Source organism: Pseudogymnoascus destructans (genome assembly GCF_001641265.1).
Source record: "Pseudogymnoascus destructans isolate 20631-21 unplaced genomic scaffold scaffold_4, whole genome shotgun sequence".
NCBI lineage: Eukaryota > Fungi > Ascomycota > Leotiomycetes > Thelebolales > Thelebolaceae > Pseudogymnoascus > Pseudogymnoascus destructans.
The window spans coordinates 639076-657412 of record NW_020167523.1 but is presented as its reverse complement, the minus strand read 5'-3'; the positions used below and the strand labels follow the sequence as shown (position 1 = coordinate 657412).

The window sequence follows — 18337 nt, the reverse complement described above, 5'->3', positions numbered from 1 at the left end:
TGCTCGATCAGTCCCGTGCCTATTGCAAATTCCTCACGACTACAGGCGAAAGACAGAATAAACTTGCTGGAGTTATATATACTGTTGTACGCAAGAAAAACAGGCTAATCGCTGTATATAAAACGAGCGCATGTGCTGTGCTGTGGTATCTACTTCTACACTCCTCCGCTGATCCCTTGATTCACAAAGGCGGTTCTCCTACCCTATACCTCGCATCACAGCCTAATTCCTCATTCACAAACCGTTATTAAAGCCAACAAACCCCGTCATAACCCCTCCTCCAAACCCTTCCCAGTTCCACCTCACCGGGATAACTATGCCTGGTCGGCCCCGGTGATAGCATCATACTTCCCACTGATAACCTTTCGTACACTCTCTATTTTCGTCCATCCGTTCGCCTCCCCACTATCGGCGCCCTTCGCCGCGTCCTCATCCGCGAATGGATCCGGCTCCGCGTTCTCTGGACTCTTACCCTTCCCCTCTATTTCTTCCGCCGCGCCGGTCTTCCAGCTGACACCAATCCCACTGCCGACTACGGTTCCCTCAGGTACGGCAATCTCCCACTTCGCCTCTACAACACCCGGCAAAACCTGTCCCCCCTGGTCACCCAACAGACGACCCAGGACCTTCTTTGTAACCCCAGGCTCGAGCAGGGCGTCACCCAGGCGCCAGAAAACCAGATTCTTCTCCTTGACATGTGTGCCCGACGGCCTCGTCTGCGCGCTGATCGCCTTTGCGCCTTCGTACGACACGATCAGCGTGAGGTTGCTCAGTGTCAGCGGTTCGGAAGAGTATGCCGAGTTGAGCGAGTATTCGACTACGACGCCGAGTTTTTCGCCTGTAAACTTCCATATCGGCTTGATGAGGAGCGGCACTTGCGCGTAAAGGTTGTAGGGCTCCGTGTGAACCTTATATTTAAAGGCGCAGTTGGTCCGTCTGATCTCCGAGAGCTGAACGCTGTATTCGCCAGGCAGAGTTGACTCATTTAGGAATGCCTTGTTTGGCGCGATCGCTTCAAGGCCGACGAAGTTGAAGAGCCGGATCGCAGCAGTATCTGGTTAATTATTAGTCTACCTTCGATAATAGTGTTTTGGCTTGTAATAACTTACCTGGTATTTCTTTAGCAGATACCGGGTGCACGTAAGACAAAGCTATTTCGCCTATAGTGGTAGCGGTTTTGATCTCGCCGTTCTCAGAAAGTAAGTTCACTGTCTCAATGATGGACGAATTGAGACCCGGCCTAGTCATCTCAGGATGCTTAATATGCCCGGCTCCTGCAGATGTCGCGGAACGTATCGAATCAGCTGACGAGCCAAGATCACTGGCTGATGCTGCTAGATTGGCAGCTCGACCAATCCCTTGGGATGCGGCCGGAGGTGCAGAAAAGTTGGCAGCACCGGGGCTACGTTGTGCCTCAGCTACAGCTACTTCGGGCCCTGGGACGTACATCGAATTTCTGACATCTCGGCGTCCTCGCACAGTGCCAACTTTTCGTGACGGCGCAGGTAGGTTGGCAGTACGGAGAGTATTTGCAACATTAGACAAGGCAGCCTGGGCATCTGCATCCTCTTCTTGAATAGCCTGCTGCGCGATGTTGAGCTTAAATGCTGGTGCCGCATCATTCTCACTGTTTGCTTCTCTCTGGGCCTGGGATATAGCATCGTTGGCGGCGGGCGGAACGGTAAATCCTTCTGCATCCAGTTGAGCGGCGTTAGAGCTGGCGCCATCAACTTGTGGTGGCGGCTGAGGGGTTGCAGAATCTATTAAAGATCCGTCTCCTGTTGCGCCTCCATTCGTGTCACGCGTAGTATCGGCGGTACTATTTTCACCATCGGCGGGAACGGGTTGAGTGGGTGACTGTAGTTTGGAGGTTCTGGGTGATGTTGCTGGTGATTCTGCCACTGCACCCAGACTGCTGTTCTGCCGCGTGTTATCACGTAGATTGCTAGACGAGGCACGCGGGGACGGTGCTGGTCGGCCGTCTCTGCTCCGAGGGGGTGCGCCAAGGGCAGAAAAGCCTTTGGATGGAGAGCTGGATTGGCCAAAGGATCCCGCGTGTATGCTTTGCCGTCTTCGGTTCATTATTGTGCCAAATCGCTTTAGCGTACTCTCTTTCTTGTGTTCTATGACGAGACGTTAGTTTCAACTCAGTCCCATGGGTTGATTGACTTACCGGACGACGCGTCATTTCTAGCAGAGTGCAAGCTTGAGCTGTCTTCAATGGGCATTCTCGGCGGCGGAAGTGCTAGGTTGGCACTGCTAGCACTGACAGTGGAGCCGGTGCGAGCAGCAGTCGCCCTCCGCTCGAGCTTGGGCTTCCCTTGTATAGCATTCGTGGCGAAATTATGAATCTCCACGGCAGTGTCTACCTCTAATAGCGAGGTAAGAGCTGCCTCTGTCGATACTCTGTTCCTTTCAACCTGGTCCATCTCGTGGGTTTCGAATTGGGTGAGCACGTCCCGGAGGTGGTTGAGGCGAGTCTCGTCGATCGTCTGGAGCTTCTCGAATATAAACGGGGCCTGCGATTCCCATTCTGACGTTATGGCGTTCAGCTTCTGTGTTGCCTGCTGGGTCTTTGCTTGGTTGGCCTTCGAGCCCTTCTTTGCCAGTTTATCCACAGTATCTTGAGCTGATTCATATTCCTTCGCCATCTGTGCCAGATGCCCTTGTATAGTGAGAACGTATCCCATCTCTTTGTTTTTCGTGGGGAATTGTCGCAGCGCCTGCTCTACATCTTTCTCTATTCCTTTTGAAAGAATTGCATGCGAGCTCGCAGTCTCGTCGACCCAGGCCACTATCTGTGACCATGGGGCATTGAATATCCTACAAATCATTCATGTCAGCTATAGTTCGCCGATCGGCAATTCGAGGGTTTCGCACCCCAATTCGGATGCGGTATCTGGCAGTGGCCGCCGTGCAAGCTTTTTAAGGCCTTGTACATATAAATCCTCGACCTTCCGGCGCTCCTGAGGGGGCGTTAGTGAGGTCATTGCAGTGAAATTACCCGACAAACAAACATACCTGGAGCCAGTCCGCTATCTCCGCATTGAGCTTTCCCACACGCTTTACGCGCTCACTGAAGACGTGGACTGCCTGTGAGGGTGGCAGCGACGCCTGTAGAACGTCAATTACGTCCCGCGCAAGCCGGTGTCAAAGGACAACAATCTTACCAGCATTCCAGGATACTCCTGTCGCACGAGACCCTCCATTGCGAGGTCTTTGGATCAGTTTGCGATCTGAAGGTGTCTGGTAGCGTCCATAAGACAGTATCGGCTGTCGGCAGTAAGAATAACAGATGTGGTTGTGAGAGTCGGGTCCGTAGTCAACGATGCTCATGATGTGTACTGGTTGAACATGGAAGCTCGTCCTTAATCGACTGGCCGATCGCTCTTGGCGTGCGGCCGTGGCAATTACCCCACGAACTGAGACCCTTGTCGTGTCGCTTCGGAAAAATGTCGGGTAGCGACTATGAACGTCAACTCAAATTCTCATCTGGTCGACATCGGATAGACACTGAAATAATAATTAAGAGCAACTAGAGCTCTAATATCTCACTATTGACGAGGAGATCAGGCGCGCATAGAGTATGGTGTAGACCTCTTGTATTCTCTCCCACGTCAAACGCCAGCGAGGTATCATATTTGGCTATGGCCGACGTCACAGACTGGAAATCAGGTCTTTCTGCCACAGTTCGCTTTGAGAATGTCCAAAACATGTACGTGTGCTTTCCCTTTGTAAAAAAGGATTCTAACATTGCCCAGCCAAAAGGGAATAGAAGCTGCGGGAGAGCCGTCAAAGGCCAAGGCCCAAAAGGCCGCCTTCGCCGCCGAAACTGAAGCTTATAAGGATTCCCATTCCTTGGTAAGTCTGGATTTTTGTTATTATTGTGTTATCTCTATTTCTGTTACTGCCATTACTACCATAGTGGTTGTTCAGGAGCTATGTCGTCACATCAGGCTTGTTCTGCTGTCTCTCTTGTGTCTGCCTCCTTTGTCCTGCTATATCAAGCCAAAAAGGGGGGAGAGTATCGGTTTCGTCTGCTTTACGCCATTACCCCTTAACAATAAATGTGGTACTGGCGTAGTGGTAAACGCATCTGGCTACTTCGCAAGAAGGAGAATTCAATTAATTGAATCTCACAGTCCCAGGAGACAGCGGTTCGAATCCGTTGCACTACAGTATTCTTTTGATTTTTTTTGCTCTTGGCCCCCTTTTTGGATCATACACCACTGTTTGCTCTTCAAACCTCCACATCGTCTTCCTGTATGATTTCACTGTCGTCTCCTCGTGCTAACAATATTAGGAAGCATACACAGCCGTCTGTCTCGCCCTTTCTTATACAGCTTCATCAACTTCACCCACCTCGCCGCCCATACCCCCAGCACCGACAACAACATCTTCAGAGCCCGCCACTACCATTGGAACCTACTACCCCTGCCACCTCATCGCCACATCCCCAGTCTCGTCCGTCTATCATTACCCTGATTCCACCACTCCACTCGCCCTGAAACTCATCACCACCTCGTCTCCAACCCCTCCACACAACCCAGGCCGTGAAGCCGCCATCCTCAGATCACTCACCCACCCCAACATCATCCCTCTTATCTCCACCCTCCACGACTCCGATGCCCATCTGATCCTCACATTCCCCTACTACCCCCTCACCCTCGCCACCGCCCTCACTCTCCCCTCCCCCCCAAAACTCCTCCCTCTCCTCCACGACCTATTTGCGGGTCTGGCTCACCTCCACGACAAAAACATCATCCACCGGGACATCAAGCCCTCCAACCTCCTCCTCACCCCCAATCGCCTCGTCATCGCCGACTTCGGCACCGCCTGGCACCCTAAGCTCTCCACCGACGAGCCACACAACCAGAAATGCCTCGACGTCGGCACGGGTGCTTACCGTGCCCCAGAAACACTCTTTGGTGACCGCAAGTACGGCACTGAGCTTGACATGTGGGGTGCCGGTTGCGTGATGGCGGAGTGTCTGCGTGAGCCGCATACACCGCTATTTGAGTCGAGAGGGGCGCATGAGGATGGGAATCAACTTGGTCTTATTTTGAGCAGTATGTCTATCTATTTACATTTCCCTACCATCCCTTACCCCTATTCCAACCCAGCTAACCCCCACTAGTCTTCAAAACCCTCGGAACCCCTGACTCCTCCACCTGGCCCTCGGCCACCAAACTCCCCACCCCACCCTTTGAGATGTATGCCACTTTCCCAGCGATGCCGTGGAAGATGATCATCCCGCAGACGTCAAACCCAGAGTTTGCAGGGAAATGGGATCAGCTACGCGAGATCGTCTGGTGGCTGGTCATGTTCGAGCCCGGGTATAGGCCGGCACCGGAGGCGGCGATGGAGATGCTTGAGTTGGCAGGAGTGAAGGTTGATGGACGTGAGTAGCATTTTGATATGGTATTTTATATTTATAGAAGAATATATCCCAATTTACTTCCGCTCTCTTGTTTGAATCTTTTCTCATCCACTAAATACAACTGCTCAGAAGGAGCCTAATGCCAGTACTTCGGCGCCACCCTGGTCGTCAACCACGCCTTCTCCAGCGCCTCAACAGCATCATCCGGCAGCGGACCCTTCTCCAAACCCGTCAGATTGCCCTCAAGATTTTTGTGCTACTCGCGCCAATAATAATAGCATCCCCGAACTCTGCCTTCAGCTGCGAATGATGATGTAACCACCTCAGCGCGATCTCCGCAACAGTAAGCCCGTGTTTCTTCGCGACACCATTGATGATATCCAGTGCGTCGAAGTAAGAGTCGTTCCAATAGCGTCCACGATGGAGGGTACCTTGAAATATCTTAGGGTCGAATCGGCTACCCTTCTCGGAGGTCTCTTGATCCCACGTGTAGCGCCCAGCCAAGAAACTACCAGCGAGAGGCTGGGAGGCATAGAGAGAGATGCCGTAGTGGCGTAGGCATGGGAACAGTTCCGCCTCAACGGTGCGCTGTAGTGCGAGATAGATTCCCTGTTACACGGTAGGCTTGATCCAACCATTTCCCTCACAAATCTCCACGATTTTTGCAACCTCCCAAGACATGTAATTGCTAATTCCAAAACGCTTGAAGTAACCCTCCTTATAAAGATTGTTCATCTCGCGAAGAGTGTCCTTGAAGGGAATCTTTCGGTCAGGCCCGTGGAGATAAAACATGTCGATTTTGTCGGCTTTGAGCGCCTTGAGACTCGCCATGAGGCCTCTGCGCACATCCTCTGGCTTATGGGTGTATGGATCATCTTTACCCATCGTTGTGCCGGCGTTTGGGTATAACTTTGTGTCCATAACAATGCCTCGCTTCTGCCAATCGATATCTGCGAGTATTTCCTCTGTTGTACCGTTCCCGTATACCCGAGCACTGTCAATTTCGTCGTGGCCATGTTGCTGAAAGATGTCGACGATCTTGCCTGCTTCCTCAGCAGTATACACGCGGGACACTAACGTATCTGGAAATTTGAGTTGGCAATAGGTGGCACTTGGAAGGCGTCATACTCACTCTCTTTGCCAAATGTCATGGAACAAACACTATATTAATATTTTGAGACATCCTTGCGGTAAATAGATCAAAAGATATCGCCTTGAGACGTAAAATCAGATGATTAGGTAAATGGAAGCAGAAATGTTGGCTGGTTAGAGGTATTTATCCCAAACGCACGAAGCTGAAGTTATAACATTCGTTAAGAGGGCGAGTGTGAGAGTAGTTATAGAAGCTACTATGGTGTTAGAAGTTGTAAGCCCATTCTTAAATCCGTCGACAAGGTACGCCCTCCATTCTGAGCCACCAGAACGACACCGGGTGGTTCTTCCATCTCGTGTTTCTGGAACCGCCTGTCTGCACAAGACACACCCTTTTGCCCAGTTCATTATTACTTTATAGACGGAGGGTTGGGCACACGGAATAGGACGGAGAACGTGAGGGGGGTGCTGTGGGAGATTTGATGCTGGCGTACAGCTGGTCTATCGCCCTTTGTGATATTCACATCAACTAGCCAAGATACCACCACATCATCTAGAACTTACCCAATCCACCCATCTAATATACAAACACCTTATCGTACACCCCATTCCCTCACTTCCCCCCCAACCTCCGCTTCAACAAACAATGCTCCCCATACACCCTCTCCCCCCCAAACCCCAACGGCACCCACCCCAACCTCGCCACTAACCCCGTCCTCCCCGCATCCATAAAGCGTTCACACCGCACCACCTCCCACGTATCCGTATCGAGCATGTATGCCGGCTCGAGGGCCGAGGGGGCGGAAGAGGGGAAGTGGGTGTCCACTAGGAACTCGCAGGTTGTGATATCATCCTATTTCCGTTAGCCATCCATACTATCCACCCTATCCATCTCGGAAGAAAAACAAGAAAATAAAGGGGGAAAAGGGAAAAAAGAGGCAAACTCACGTATTTCCCCACATCCTCCAAATTCTCATCATTCATCCCCTCCGGTACCACCCACGTCCCCGGCCACCACCCACCCTCTCCCTCCGCAGCCCCCTTCGCGAACTGCCCCGGCAACAGCCCCCTAAACTCGCTCTTCACAAACCTGGCCCTCATCCCCTTGGGCAAAAAATACGAAGAGGGGAATCTATACCAATCCTTCCCCAAACACACCGACCCCCCCTGCACCGCCACCCCCGGGTTCTGCAGGGGCTCATAGACATGAAGGGGCGCGGAGAAAGCGTCGTAAGCGCCGAGGATGCGGGAGAATCCCAGGATGATGGATGTACCCAGTGTCGTGAGGACGATGAGGAGTTTGAGACCTGCTGGGACGCGACCGATCAGTGTGCGTGATGAAGATTGTCCCAGAGCCGCAAGTAGGATATGCAGCGATATCGCCGCATTTAGCGCCAGCGCCGGGTACGCCGGGTACATGAACCGTTCCTCCTTATGCGGCTGAGCGGAGAAAATCGCCAACCAAAGATAAAACGGCGATATAAACACCAGCGTCCGCAGTCCCGAGGCGAGGGGCTGGCGGGAAAAGAGTTTTAGGAGGATGAAGAGGGGAAGGGAGAGGAGGGCGAGAGGGAGGAAGATGTGGAAGTTCAGGAGGAGGTTGCGGATGTAGAAGGACCAGGGCTCGGTGCCGTAGATGTTCGGGCCTTTGTGGGGGGGGCTGAAGACGTTGTAGAGGACTATGTTGAGGGGGACGAGGGAGGGGCGGCGGTAGAAGGTTGAGGAGATGGTGAATTCGGCGAGCTGAGAACGTACGTTAGTATATCCTTTCCATCCCTTCCTATTCACCGCTCTCTTTCATCTCGCTGTCAAATTACTCACCACAACCAAAACCGAAGCCCCCACCCCCTTCACCAACCTCCTCACCGCCGCAACAAACGCCTCCTTCCCATTAACCACCGCCAAAACCCCCTCCTCCACCAAAAACGGCACCGCAAGCGCCACTGAAAAAGGCCACCCCAACACCCCCCCCACCGCAAACCAAAACACCCCCTGCGCGGTCCTCAATCCCCCCCTCCAATTTATAAAAGCCGCCATCCCAAGCATCGTAGTATACATCGCGAAACTACTCGGCAGAAACGCCGTCGACGCTCTAAACACCCCCGGGCTGCTAATCATAGCGAGCAAGAAGAACAGCGCAATCCGCGGGTTGAGGGTGATGCTAATAACCCGAAATAACTGCGTCTGACACACCGCGCAGACGAACGCGAGTGCGTAGCGGATGAAGTAAAACTCCCCCACCTTCGTAGGAAACGGGAGGAGTCGTCGGAAACTACCCACGAGGGCATGGAGACCAACATAAGCCCAACTTCGGATCGAGTAGATGGGGGAGTACTCCCATGTCTGCAGACCGTAGGAGTGCGCGAGGTAGTGGGTCGGTTCCCAGTAGTTGAATGTCTCGTCGCAGTCTTCGATGGGGGAGGTGAGGGCGGCGAGGAGGTTGAAGAGGAGGAAGACCCAGAGGGCGGTGATGGGTTTCATGGCGAAGGGGGTTGGTGGGGGACTGGGGAGAATTAATGTCAGGGCGGAGCTTTGGGGGAGGGATTTGGGGGCCGGACATTTTTTGGGGCTTGGCTGACCGGGCAGCTAGGCCTTCTGATTGTGATGCATGAAGCATCTTCGTCGGCGGAGGCATGGCGACGACTCAATGCCTATAGTGTAATCGTCAACGTGGAAAGTTGACACCGGGCGGCGCACATTATAGTTCGATCCCCACGGCTGTCACCGACGAGGTATGTCATCCCTGGAGCTATTAAGGGAACCCTGTTAGACGCCAAGACGCTAGTGTGGTGCTTGGGTGGTGGGAAAAGCTGCGACCGAGACTTTTATCGGTAGCCTCGTGTGTTTCTTATCGTGAATTTTATTTTGGTTTTTGGAAACTTCAGGGTTACATTACTTCTACTTCACTTCTTTGCTTAGTTGCTACTTGGTTAAGTACATAAAGCTGAGGAGAGGAGGAGACTTGGTTTGAAGAATTGTTCTGAGCGCATCTTGGATACGCCGACTTCAGCGCGCGACCGATCATGGATTCTACATCCACCAACCCTGGTGGCCACCCAAACCAAACCACCACTCCCCAACAAGACCAACAACCGTCAATGCCCTCTGCAGATCTCACCTCCATCCCCGGCCTAGGAGCCATTCCCGGCCTCGGCTCCGCACCTCCTCCATCCGCTCCAGCGCAGACGACCGAGTCTAAAAACCCCGCGCCACCTACTGGCGCCCCCATAACCACTTCGAACGAAGTGAAGACAGAGACACGCGATGAAGGACCCTCCGTCACAAACGCCCTAGAAGCAATGCTAGGTGGTCTCTCCCCCGAGGCGTCCACAGGACCTATGACGACAGATACCCCCCTCCAATCCGGTACCGCCACAGAAGCGCCAGAAGATATAAAGATGGAAGATACTAAGATGGAAGATTCACACACCAACACCCCCCTCGCCCAAATCGCAGAGGGAGTGGTAACAGCCCCCGACGACGCAGCGATGATGGATTGCATCCCCCCCACCACCACCACCACCACCACCGGTGATGCCGTCGCCGAAGAACAAGAAGGCGGCGCAGCAGAATTTGAAGCCGATTCCTCCCCCTACGAATCCTCCTCCTCAGATTCCTCAGACTCCTCCTCCGAAGAAGACAGCGACGAAGAAGACGCCTACAACCTCCTCTCCCCCGCCGAACAAGCACGCATCCTGATGCTCGGCGACGGCGGCTCCGACGACGAAGGCGGTGGCGGTAAGGGTGGCAAGTCTAGCGGCAACCAGCTACGCACCAAGAACGAGGTCCCTGAGGAGGTGATCCCCAAGCCTGACGTAGTGCTGGCGGCTGATACGCCGGTGACGGAGTTGGGCACCGTGATGTCGATTGTGGATACCATGGTTCTCATCGCTGCTACCACATCTGGGGAGTTTAGGGTTCTGGAGTCGGGGTCGCTGTTGTGTCTCGAGGATCGCAGCGTCATCGGCGTAGTCGCCGAGACGCTCGGTAGAGTCCAAGAACCCCTCTACGTAGTCCGCTTCACCTCCCCCCCCGACATCACCGCCGCCGGCCTCTCCAAGGGTATAAAAATCTACTACCCCGAGACCCACGCGACATTCGTCTTCACAGCCGCCCTAAAAGCCTACAAGGGCTCCGACGCCTCCAACCTCCATGACGAGGAAGTCGGCGACGAAGAAATCGAATTCTCAGATGATGAGAAGGAGATGGAACATAAACGCCGTGTTAAGGCTAAGAAACTGGAGAAACGCGGTCTTGGCCCTGGTGCTGCTGCTGCGGGTGGGGGGAGGGGAGGGAGGGGGGGGAGGGGGGAACACCCGCTTAGGAGGGAGGGATTGGGTTATGATGATGAGGAGGAGGGGCCGTATAGGCCGCTTGCGAGACCGTCGGGTTTCGCAGCAGCTGGGAGGGGGGAGGCGCCGGAGGAGGCGCCGAGGGGGTATGGGGCGCCTGGAGCTTCGAGGGGTGAGCGCGGGGGGAGGGGAAGGGGCGGGGATAGGGGACGGGGTGATCGTGGGCGCGGCCGTGGCGGACGGGACGGCCAGGGACGCGATGGACAGCAAGCACCGCGCTACCCCGCCGCCCCAGCCGACGCACCACAAGATCCTCGAAAAACGGGAGGAGGGTTCGGGTTTAACCCCCAGCAGTTCCCACCGCAACCCTTCCCATTCCAACAATTTGGACAGCAGCAGCAGCCACAAATACAGTCGGCAGGTCAACAACAAGGTTTCCCAACCCATCATCAGCAGCAGTTCCCGTACCCGTACGCAATACCGCCGCAACAATGGGGGGGTCCGCAGATCCCAGGAGGAGCGTTTTTGAACCCAGCTTTCTTTGGACAGCAGCAGCAGGGTCAAGGACCACAGCAGCCACAGCAGCAACAGGGTCAACAACCACAGCAACCACAGCAGCAGCAACAACAACAGCAGGTACAACAGCAGGTACAGCAGCAGGGACAGCAGCAGTGGACACCACCACAGGGCATGACACCCCCCATGCCAGGGCAGTTTGGGGGATGGACACCTCCACCGGCGCCGCAGCAGATGGGCCAGCAGCAGACGGCCGAAGCGGCGAGGGCGGTGGCGGAGATGCAGGAGAGGTTGAGGGTTTTGAGGGGGGGTGAACAGGGACAGTAGGGGGAGACAGTAGGGGGAGACAGTAGGGGGGGAGTTCGGTATAAAGTGAGCAGGAGGAGGGTGTATCAGTGAGTAGAATAGAAGCAGATATAAATAAATATCATGCACATCACGTGATCACAGTTTGACACCCTCCTCCGCCCGAAATCAAACCGCCTCGCTTAGAATTCGACACTGCAAGGTACAAAAGCACTTACCACACCCATGCTAGCGTTTATGCGGTGTGAGCAAAAGAGGGCATCGGTGGCGGTGGGATGGATGCTTTTCTATGGGCGGAGCGGGGGATGGGGCGGGTATGAGTACGTGAAAACATGAAACGTGCTACTGTCCACCACGACGCCTAGGACACCCCAACTAGGGAAGGGAGAGGCAGGAACCGCATCCTGAAACCAAACACGCCACACCCCATATAGTCTAGCCTACTCCCTAGCTCTAGCCCTTCTATCCAGCCTTAGTCTAGCCTACTCCCTAGCTCTAGCCCTTCTATCCAGCCTTAGTCTAGCCTACTCCCTAGCTCTAGCCCTTCTATCCAGCCTTAGTCTAGCCTACTCCCTAGCTCTAGCCCTTCTATCCAGCCTTAGTCTAGCCTACTCGCTACCTCTCGCCTCCCCATCTAGTCTATCCCTAGCCTACTCCCTAGCGTTTCTAGCCTCCCTTATCTAGCCTAACCTACTGTACTCCCTAGCCTCGAGCCTCCCCATCCAGCCTAACCCACTCCCTAGCCTCGAGCCTCCCCATCCAGTCTAACCTACTCCCTACCTACTCCCTAGCGTCTCTAGCCTCCCCATCCCCTCCGTAGCGCCAGGAACACAAGACATCTGACAGACAGACGAGACAGACGAGACAGACTCGCGGCCACCCTGCCAACACCCTCCTCTCGCCCTTTGATTGGCTGCTTCCTGTTGGTTTGGTCTTCTTGTTGTCATAACCGCCGGACCAGTCGCCGTCGGGTATGAGGGGGGTTTGCACGTTGGACCTGACATGCGCCCACCTTCTTTCTTCCCAACTCACCGACGCATCAACTGTTTATACATTCATTCTTTCCATTCTTTCCAACTCACCGACCCATCAACTGTTTATACATTCATTCTTTCCAACTCACCGACCCATCAAACTGTTTATACACTACACCGTCTACCTCTTTGATTAGAGGATGCACTCTTGTTGATCGATTACTTCTCGTCGCCGGCTCGTCGCTCATTTATTGGTTTGTTACTTACGGCGAAAGGGGAACTATTCACCCGACTACTACTACGTTCTGTGAACAGACACAAGTGTTCTTCCATCTTCACCACTTCGCGGCGCTCCTTATTCAAAAAGAGAAGAACCCCACAAACCGTGTCCTGCGGACCGAACAATCATCACAACCCAGGACCACATCCGAACAATCATCACAATGGTCCACCAACACCACCGTCACCTCCACGGCGCCCGCGACTTCAGGGACTTCTTCGACGACCTAGGCAACGCCGTCGGCCTCGGCAACCAAGCCACGGCCGCAAAGCGTGAAGGCAGCACCCGCTACGTCTACGTTACCCAGTCCCCAACCTTCACCGACCCAATCGCCGGCTACTCGACCTCCCTACCCGGCGGCGGCGACCCAACACCCACCACCCCCGTCCTCCTCGACTCGCCCACGCCGAAGCCGACTCCCAAATCCACCGCTCACACCAAGGCATCCACAACCGCCCAGAAGCCAAAGACGACGCCCACACCGACCTCCTTATCGGGACTCCCCGAATCAATCGTCCCCAGCTCCACCGTTAACACCAACTCGGTAGTCCTGATCGCCTCCCAAACAGAAGCGACATCCGAAACCCCAACCCCAACCTCCTCCCCCTCCTCCACCCCCTCCGTCATCCCCTCCACCGCCCCAAGCGGCATGACCGGCGGCGCCAAAGCTGGGTTGGCTATCGGAATCATCGTCGTGATCGCCTCCATCCTCTCCCTGATATTCTTCTGTCTCCGCCGGCGCAAGAAGGCCGAGGAGCGCGAACGCATGGATGACGAGAAATTCACTAACGTCCCACCGCCCTCCGCTGCCGCCGCTGCTGGTGGTCCTGCCAGTATGCGCGGCCTCAAGCGCCTGTCGACCGCGCCGCGCCTTGACGTCCGTCCTACGACTGCATTCTTCATGCCCAACCGCGCCAGCCAGGTGCAGAACCCCAACGCCGCTGGGAGTGGTATTCAAATGACCTCGCAAAACCGCGGCATGGAGCAGAACCGCGCTAACCCCTTCGGCAACCACGCTGAATCCATCGATCCCGTCAACGCCGGTGGTCCCTCCGTCGTCGACGGCGTGTCCGCTGCTGGTGTCGTCGCCGGCGCAGCTCCTGTTCGCAGCACCTCGCGCGGGGCGCAGAATAAGTACAATGGTAACAAGAATGCGCAATCCCCATTCAGTGATGCGGCCAGGACGGATGGGAATAGAGCCACGAACACGAGTCAGCAGATGCACAACACCGGCGTGATGCCGCAGCCGTTGGCGGGTGTGATTGAGGAGTCCAGCAGTGGTCCGGCGTCGCCGGTTTCGCCGGCTGCTGCGGCGGCGGTGGTTGGTGCGGGTGGTGCGGCGAGTAATGCGAATTTGTATCGTGTGCATCTTGATTTCTCGCCTTCGATGCCGGATGAGTTGAAGGTTAGGGCGGGCGAGATTGTGAAGTTGTTGAAGGAGTTTGATGATGGATGGGTGAGTCTTTTATTTTTCCTTCTTTTTCCCCCATTTCCCGCTCCATTTTAAGGGGTGATAATTGTGTTGTAATGGCTTCTAACGAAATCTAGTGCATGTGCATCAAAGAAGACGGCTCCTCCGAGGGCGTCCTCCCCCGAACCTGCATCTCCAACTCCCCCATCGCCGCCCGCCGCTCCCCCTCCAACAAGTCCAACAAACCCGTCCCCGGCCCCTTCCAGAACGATCAGCGCCGCCACTCTCCCACCGGATCCAACGCCCCTCTCTATCCTTCCTACCAAAACCAAGGCCCCATCCAGAACCAGCAGCAACAGCAAGGCCCGAACCAAGGCATGAACCAGAACCGCGCCGGTCCACCAATGAACGGAAATGGACGTGGCCCGCAGTATCGCCCTCAACAAGGCCCGAATGGTCAGGGAAGACCACAGCAGGGACGTCCTCAGGGTCCGAATCAGGGGGGGAGACCGATGTCTCCGGCTATGTCAGCCAACGGACGTAACTCACCTGGTCCTGGGAATTACGGGCCAGGTCCACAATACCGGCCCCAACAAGGCCCGGGACCGATGTCGCCTGGTATGAACCGTGGTCCTCCACAACAATCTCAGCAAGCGCAGCAGCAACAGCAGGGACCGTCCAGCCCGCCTCCACATGCTATCTCTTCGCCTTCTTCGTCTGCGGCGACGGTGGGGAGTTCGAGTCCAGTAGCTGCGGCGGTGCCACTACCGAGTAGCCCCGCCCTCTCGCAAGAGGGCAGTGGGTTCAGCATTCCGGAGGTTACTATTACTGCGCCGACAGGACCTGCGGCTCCGGCGGTGGTCGTGGAGAGGAAACCGGTTGGTGTGGGGAGGAAACCTGTTCCAGGGAACTAGAGGGGTGATGTGATGAGTTGAGATGGTGGTGATTGATGGATGAGATGAGTGGGAGTTTGTGGATGGATGAGGTGGTGGGATGGTGTATGGTGTTTTTTTACTCAACTCTCGTCGGCTACTATCTGTGTGGCTGGCTGACGTTCTTCTCTACTCCTTTTTTGTTGTTCCCCCGACACAACCTTTTTTTTTTTTTTTTTTTTTTTTTTTTACTTTGTTTCCAACCATTATGAATGGCTTTCTTCGCGCATTTTGTCGCTCCTATTTTTTTTTCTTCGGAGATGATGATGTTTGTTGTTCGATTCTTGGGGGGTGATGGATGTTTAATGTCTTTGTATCTCGGATGAGTGAAGGGGGGAGGTACTATTTTACTTATTCTTTGTGGGGGAGATGCGATGGGATCTTGTCGTGGTGTCTACATGCCGCTATATGTCTTATCGTATCTCTGAGAGAGGCTGGGGACCTTAGTTTTTTTTTCGTTCTTGAGGTTGGCATGGGGTTGGCTTTTATTTGCTGTGTGGGGGAAGGGGGAGAAAAGGGGGAGAAGGAGAAGAGAGAAGAGGAGAGAAGTGAAAAGGGGGTGATAGGGGAGAGATAGGAGATAGGAGAAGTAGGAGAGAAGGAAAGAAGTCTTGTCGATTACCCATAACCCCCTGACTTGCTCTTCGTTTATGTTGCGTGTACCATGTGTATGTCCATCTATCCCCCCCTTCCCCATCCATCTACATCCCCGAACTTCCAAAGCGATACGAGTAGTAGCGCGTACGAGGGGTTATATAACACCCGCCCCCCCCCACCACCACCACACAACAGGACATGCGACCATACAAAAATTCGAGGATGTGCTGTGTTGTGCTGTGTGCTGTGGCGTCTGCTGTGGCGTCTTCTGCGTAGGGCGGAGAGGGGTAGTGGGTGGTGGATTGGAGAGCGTTTCAGGGTCGGGAGTTTGTATAGATAGTTTTTTCGAAGCGGGAAAAAGGGGGGAGGAGGGGGAGAATGGCGATGGGAAGAGGAAAGGGGGGGAGGTTGGGGATGGAGGGATGGACGGTGATGAATCTAACTCCCCACCCCCCCCGGAAAAGCATAGATTCACACCCCCAAAACCCCAGCGCGTATATAACAACGCGAGAGGACGAGGAGGAGAAAGATGAAAAGATAACCAAGACACAGTGAGACCCGACCTCATGATAGGCCTCGGTAGAGGGTATAGTAGGGTAGTTCATTAAATCGTTAGGGGCTGGTTATTGAGCGCAAGGCATTCGCCGTGTTAACAACTAGCCTCGAGGAAACAGAATAGTTGACCCGCGGCGGGTCACAGTACCCCTATACCATAAGTCTCTCATCCTCATGCTCAGGCGGGAGACAGCACGGGACAGGATCGCAAGGCGGCAGATGCGCTGAGCTGGTTCGCCATCGCTGCTACCTACTGTCATCAGCATATTAAGTTAGCCCCGTCACCACTACATTCTCACCACCACCGACACTATCATCACCACCGCCTGGTCGGGAAACACACCGCGCCGCCTCAGCGTGCCAGCGATGATGTAGTGGGAGGTGCGACGTGCTGGTTAAGGAGGGTGTGGTGGACGGGAGGCTTTTGGTTATGTTCTGTAACTACCCTTTTTCGTTTTGGCTGGGAGGAGGGAAGGGGGGTGGTGGTTGGGGGGGAAGAGGGAACACGACCAATTCCCAACCACCGTCGTCATCCAGCTTAAAAAGGGGAGGCACAATTCCACAATCTTATAGATTCAACGAATCCGCTGCAAAAAAGAGAAAATCAGAGAAGAGGAGAGGAGAATTTCCTCAGACGCTCCGAGTCTTGCGTGACGCTGGGGCTTTGGTAGTGGTTGAGGATGAAGAAAAGGGGGGGGTTCTCATTACCGCTGCTAGCTGCTGTCACCAAGGCGTCCTGTCACTGGTCCATTCTCACCGGCGCGGGATGCTGTCACCGCCACCACTCCCCCAGCGCAAAAACACAACAAGACAGCGATTGCAGGCGGAGAGGTGGTATGGCTGTGAACGCTAGAAAGGGTGGGGCGGGGGGGGGGGGTTGAAACTCTGTGGGGAACGCGCCTCGCTATTCGGTCTAGTGGAGGCCTTGATCTAAAATCTAAAATCGGCAGGCAGAGGGGGCCTGCTGCTGTCACTGGGGCGCTGTTTCGTCACCGCTGGTACTTTTTGTCACCGCGGGAGACTTGTCATTGGTCATTTGATGGATGGCTGGGATACTACGAGATGGCCGGTTGGAGGGGGGGGAAGGGGGATGTGTGGATCGAGCGATGGTGGTGGAGGGGTGCGCGATCCATTTATCTCTCTCGGCCATGTGTTGAGTTGAGAAGAGAGAGAGTGGTGGGGTGGAAGAGGTTTATGTAGTCATCTACGGGGAGGTGGAGAAGCGGAGGCATGAGGGCTGAAGATAGGAGTGGGGGGGGAAGGGGAGAAAGAGAATGGGAAGAGGATGGCACACGAGAGGAAAAAGGGGGGGGAATAGGGGCGAGCGAAAAATATGTCTATTCGTTTCTAACACCCCTCCACCTTATCACGCACAACTCAACAGAAAAAAGCATATAAATATCCCACCCCTCCCACCCCAAAAACATACCCAATACACGTTGTTGCTGGATCCGCTTCTTCGCCAAACTGTTGGCTCTCAAACCTAGAAGCAGAAAGCCTCGACAACAATACCCAGCACGAGCGCGAGGGACACATGCTGGGTTTGTTGCTTGATGCGTTCTTGTCACTGATGCTGTGTGCTGTCGCCTCTACCCACGTCGCCGCTGCGTTCTCCCTGTCGCAGATGCACGGTTCCAGGCACGCTGTCTCGGTTGACGTTAGCGTCCGCCGCGTCAATCTGGATACGGTAGATGTAAGTTGAATACAGAAGCGTCGCTGTCACAAATTTCAAATGAGGTTGGAGGTTCTGGCGAGTGATGGGGATCGAAGGGTGTAGGAGGGTGTAGGAGGGGGTATGGAGATGCATGTCCTCAATTAGTAGTGTCGTCTTGGTTTCTATTACTTCAGATTGGACCCATCATGCGGTCTTGGATAGTGGCGCCGGCGGTTTGTAGGGGGCGGACGGGATGAAGTAGAAAGGTGCGGGGGTGGAAAAGGGGAGAGAATGGGAGATGGCCGTGGGAGAATAGGATAGAGGAAGGAAGGGGGATGGAGTTGAAGG

General features: G+C 54.6%; 5 protein-coding genes across 5 annotated transcripts; 3 read left to right on the top strand and 2 right to left on the bottom strand.

Moving 5' to 3' along the window:
* Positions 1–65: 65 nt before the first annotated feature.
* VC83_01943 (uncharacterized protein) lies at positions 66–3340 on the bottom strand. Its single transcript, XM_024465615.1, has 6 exons — positions 3171–3340; positions 3022–3114; positions 2881–2966; positions 2174–2823; positions 1110–2123; positions 66–1054 (listed from the first exon to the last, which is right to left on the bottom strand). Exons 1-6 carry the CDS (start codon positions 3207–3209, stop codon positions 315–317), a joined length of 2622 nt encoding a protein of 873 aa, XP_024326559.1. The 5' UTR covers positions 3210–3340; the 3' UTR covers positions 66–314.
* A 26-nt stretch (positions 3341–3366) lies between these two features.
* On the top strand, positions 3367–5463 carry VC83_01942 (uncharacterized protein). The gene is made up of 4 exons (XM_024465614.1): positions 3367–3715; positions 3762–3861; positions 4304–5069; positions 5138–5463. The coding sequence occupies exons 1-4, from the start codon at positions 3648–3650 to the stop codon at positions 5407–5409; spliced, it is 1206 nt and encodes a 401-aa protein (XP_024326560.1). The 5' UTR covers positions 3367–3647; the 3' UTR covers positions 5410–5463.
* A 1362-nt stretch (positions 5464–6825) lies between these two features.
* ALG9 (mannosyltransferase) lies at positions 6826–9183 on the bottom strand. The gene is made up of 4 exons (XM_024465613.1): positions 9031–9183; positions 8294–8975; positions 7421–8215; positions 6826–7325 (listed from the first exon to the last, which is right to left on the bottom strand). Exons 1-4 carry the CDS (start codon positions 9105–9107, stop codon positions 7086–7088), a joined length of 1794 nt encoding a protein of 597 aa, XP_024326561.1. The 5' UTR covers positions 9108–9183; the 3' UTR covers positions 6826–7085.
* A 136-nt stretch (positions 9184–9319) lies between these two features.
* Positions 9320–11628, top strand: VC83_01940 (uncharacterized protein). Its single transcript, XM_024465612.1, has one exon. It carries the CDS (start codon positions 9496–9498, stop codon positions 11605–11607), a length of 2112 nt encoding a protein of 703 aa, XP_024326562.1. The 5' UTR covers positions 9320–9495; the 3' UTR covers positions 11608–11628.
* Positions 11629–12609: 981 nt separating this feature from the next.
* Positions 12610–15807, top strand: VC83_01939 (uncharacterized protein). Its single transcript, XM_024465611.1, has 2 exons — positions 12610–14296; positions 14389–15807. The coding sequence occupies exons 1-2, from the start codon at positions 13004–13006 to the stop codon at positions 15163–15165; spliced, it is 2070 nt and encodes a 689-aa protein (XP_024326739.1). The 5' UTR covers positions 12610–13003; the 3' UTR covers positions 15166–15807.
* The last annotated feature ends 2530 nt before the right edge of the window (positions 15808–18337 follow it).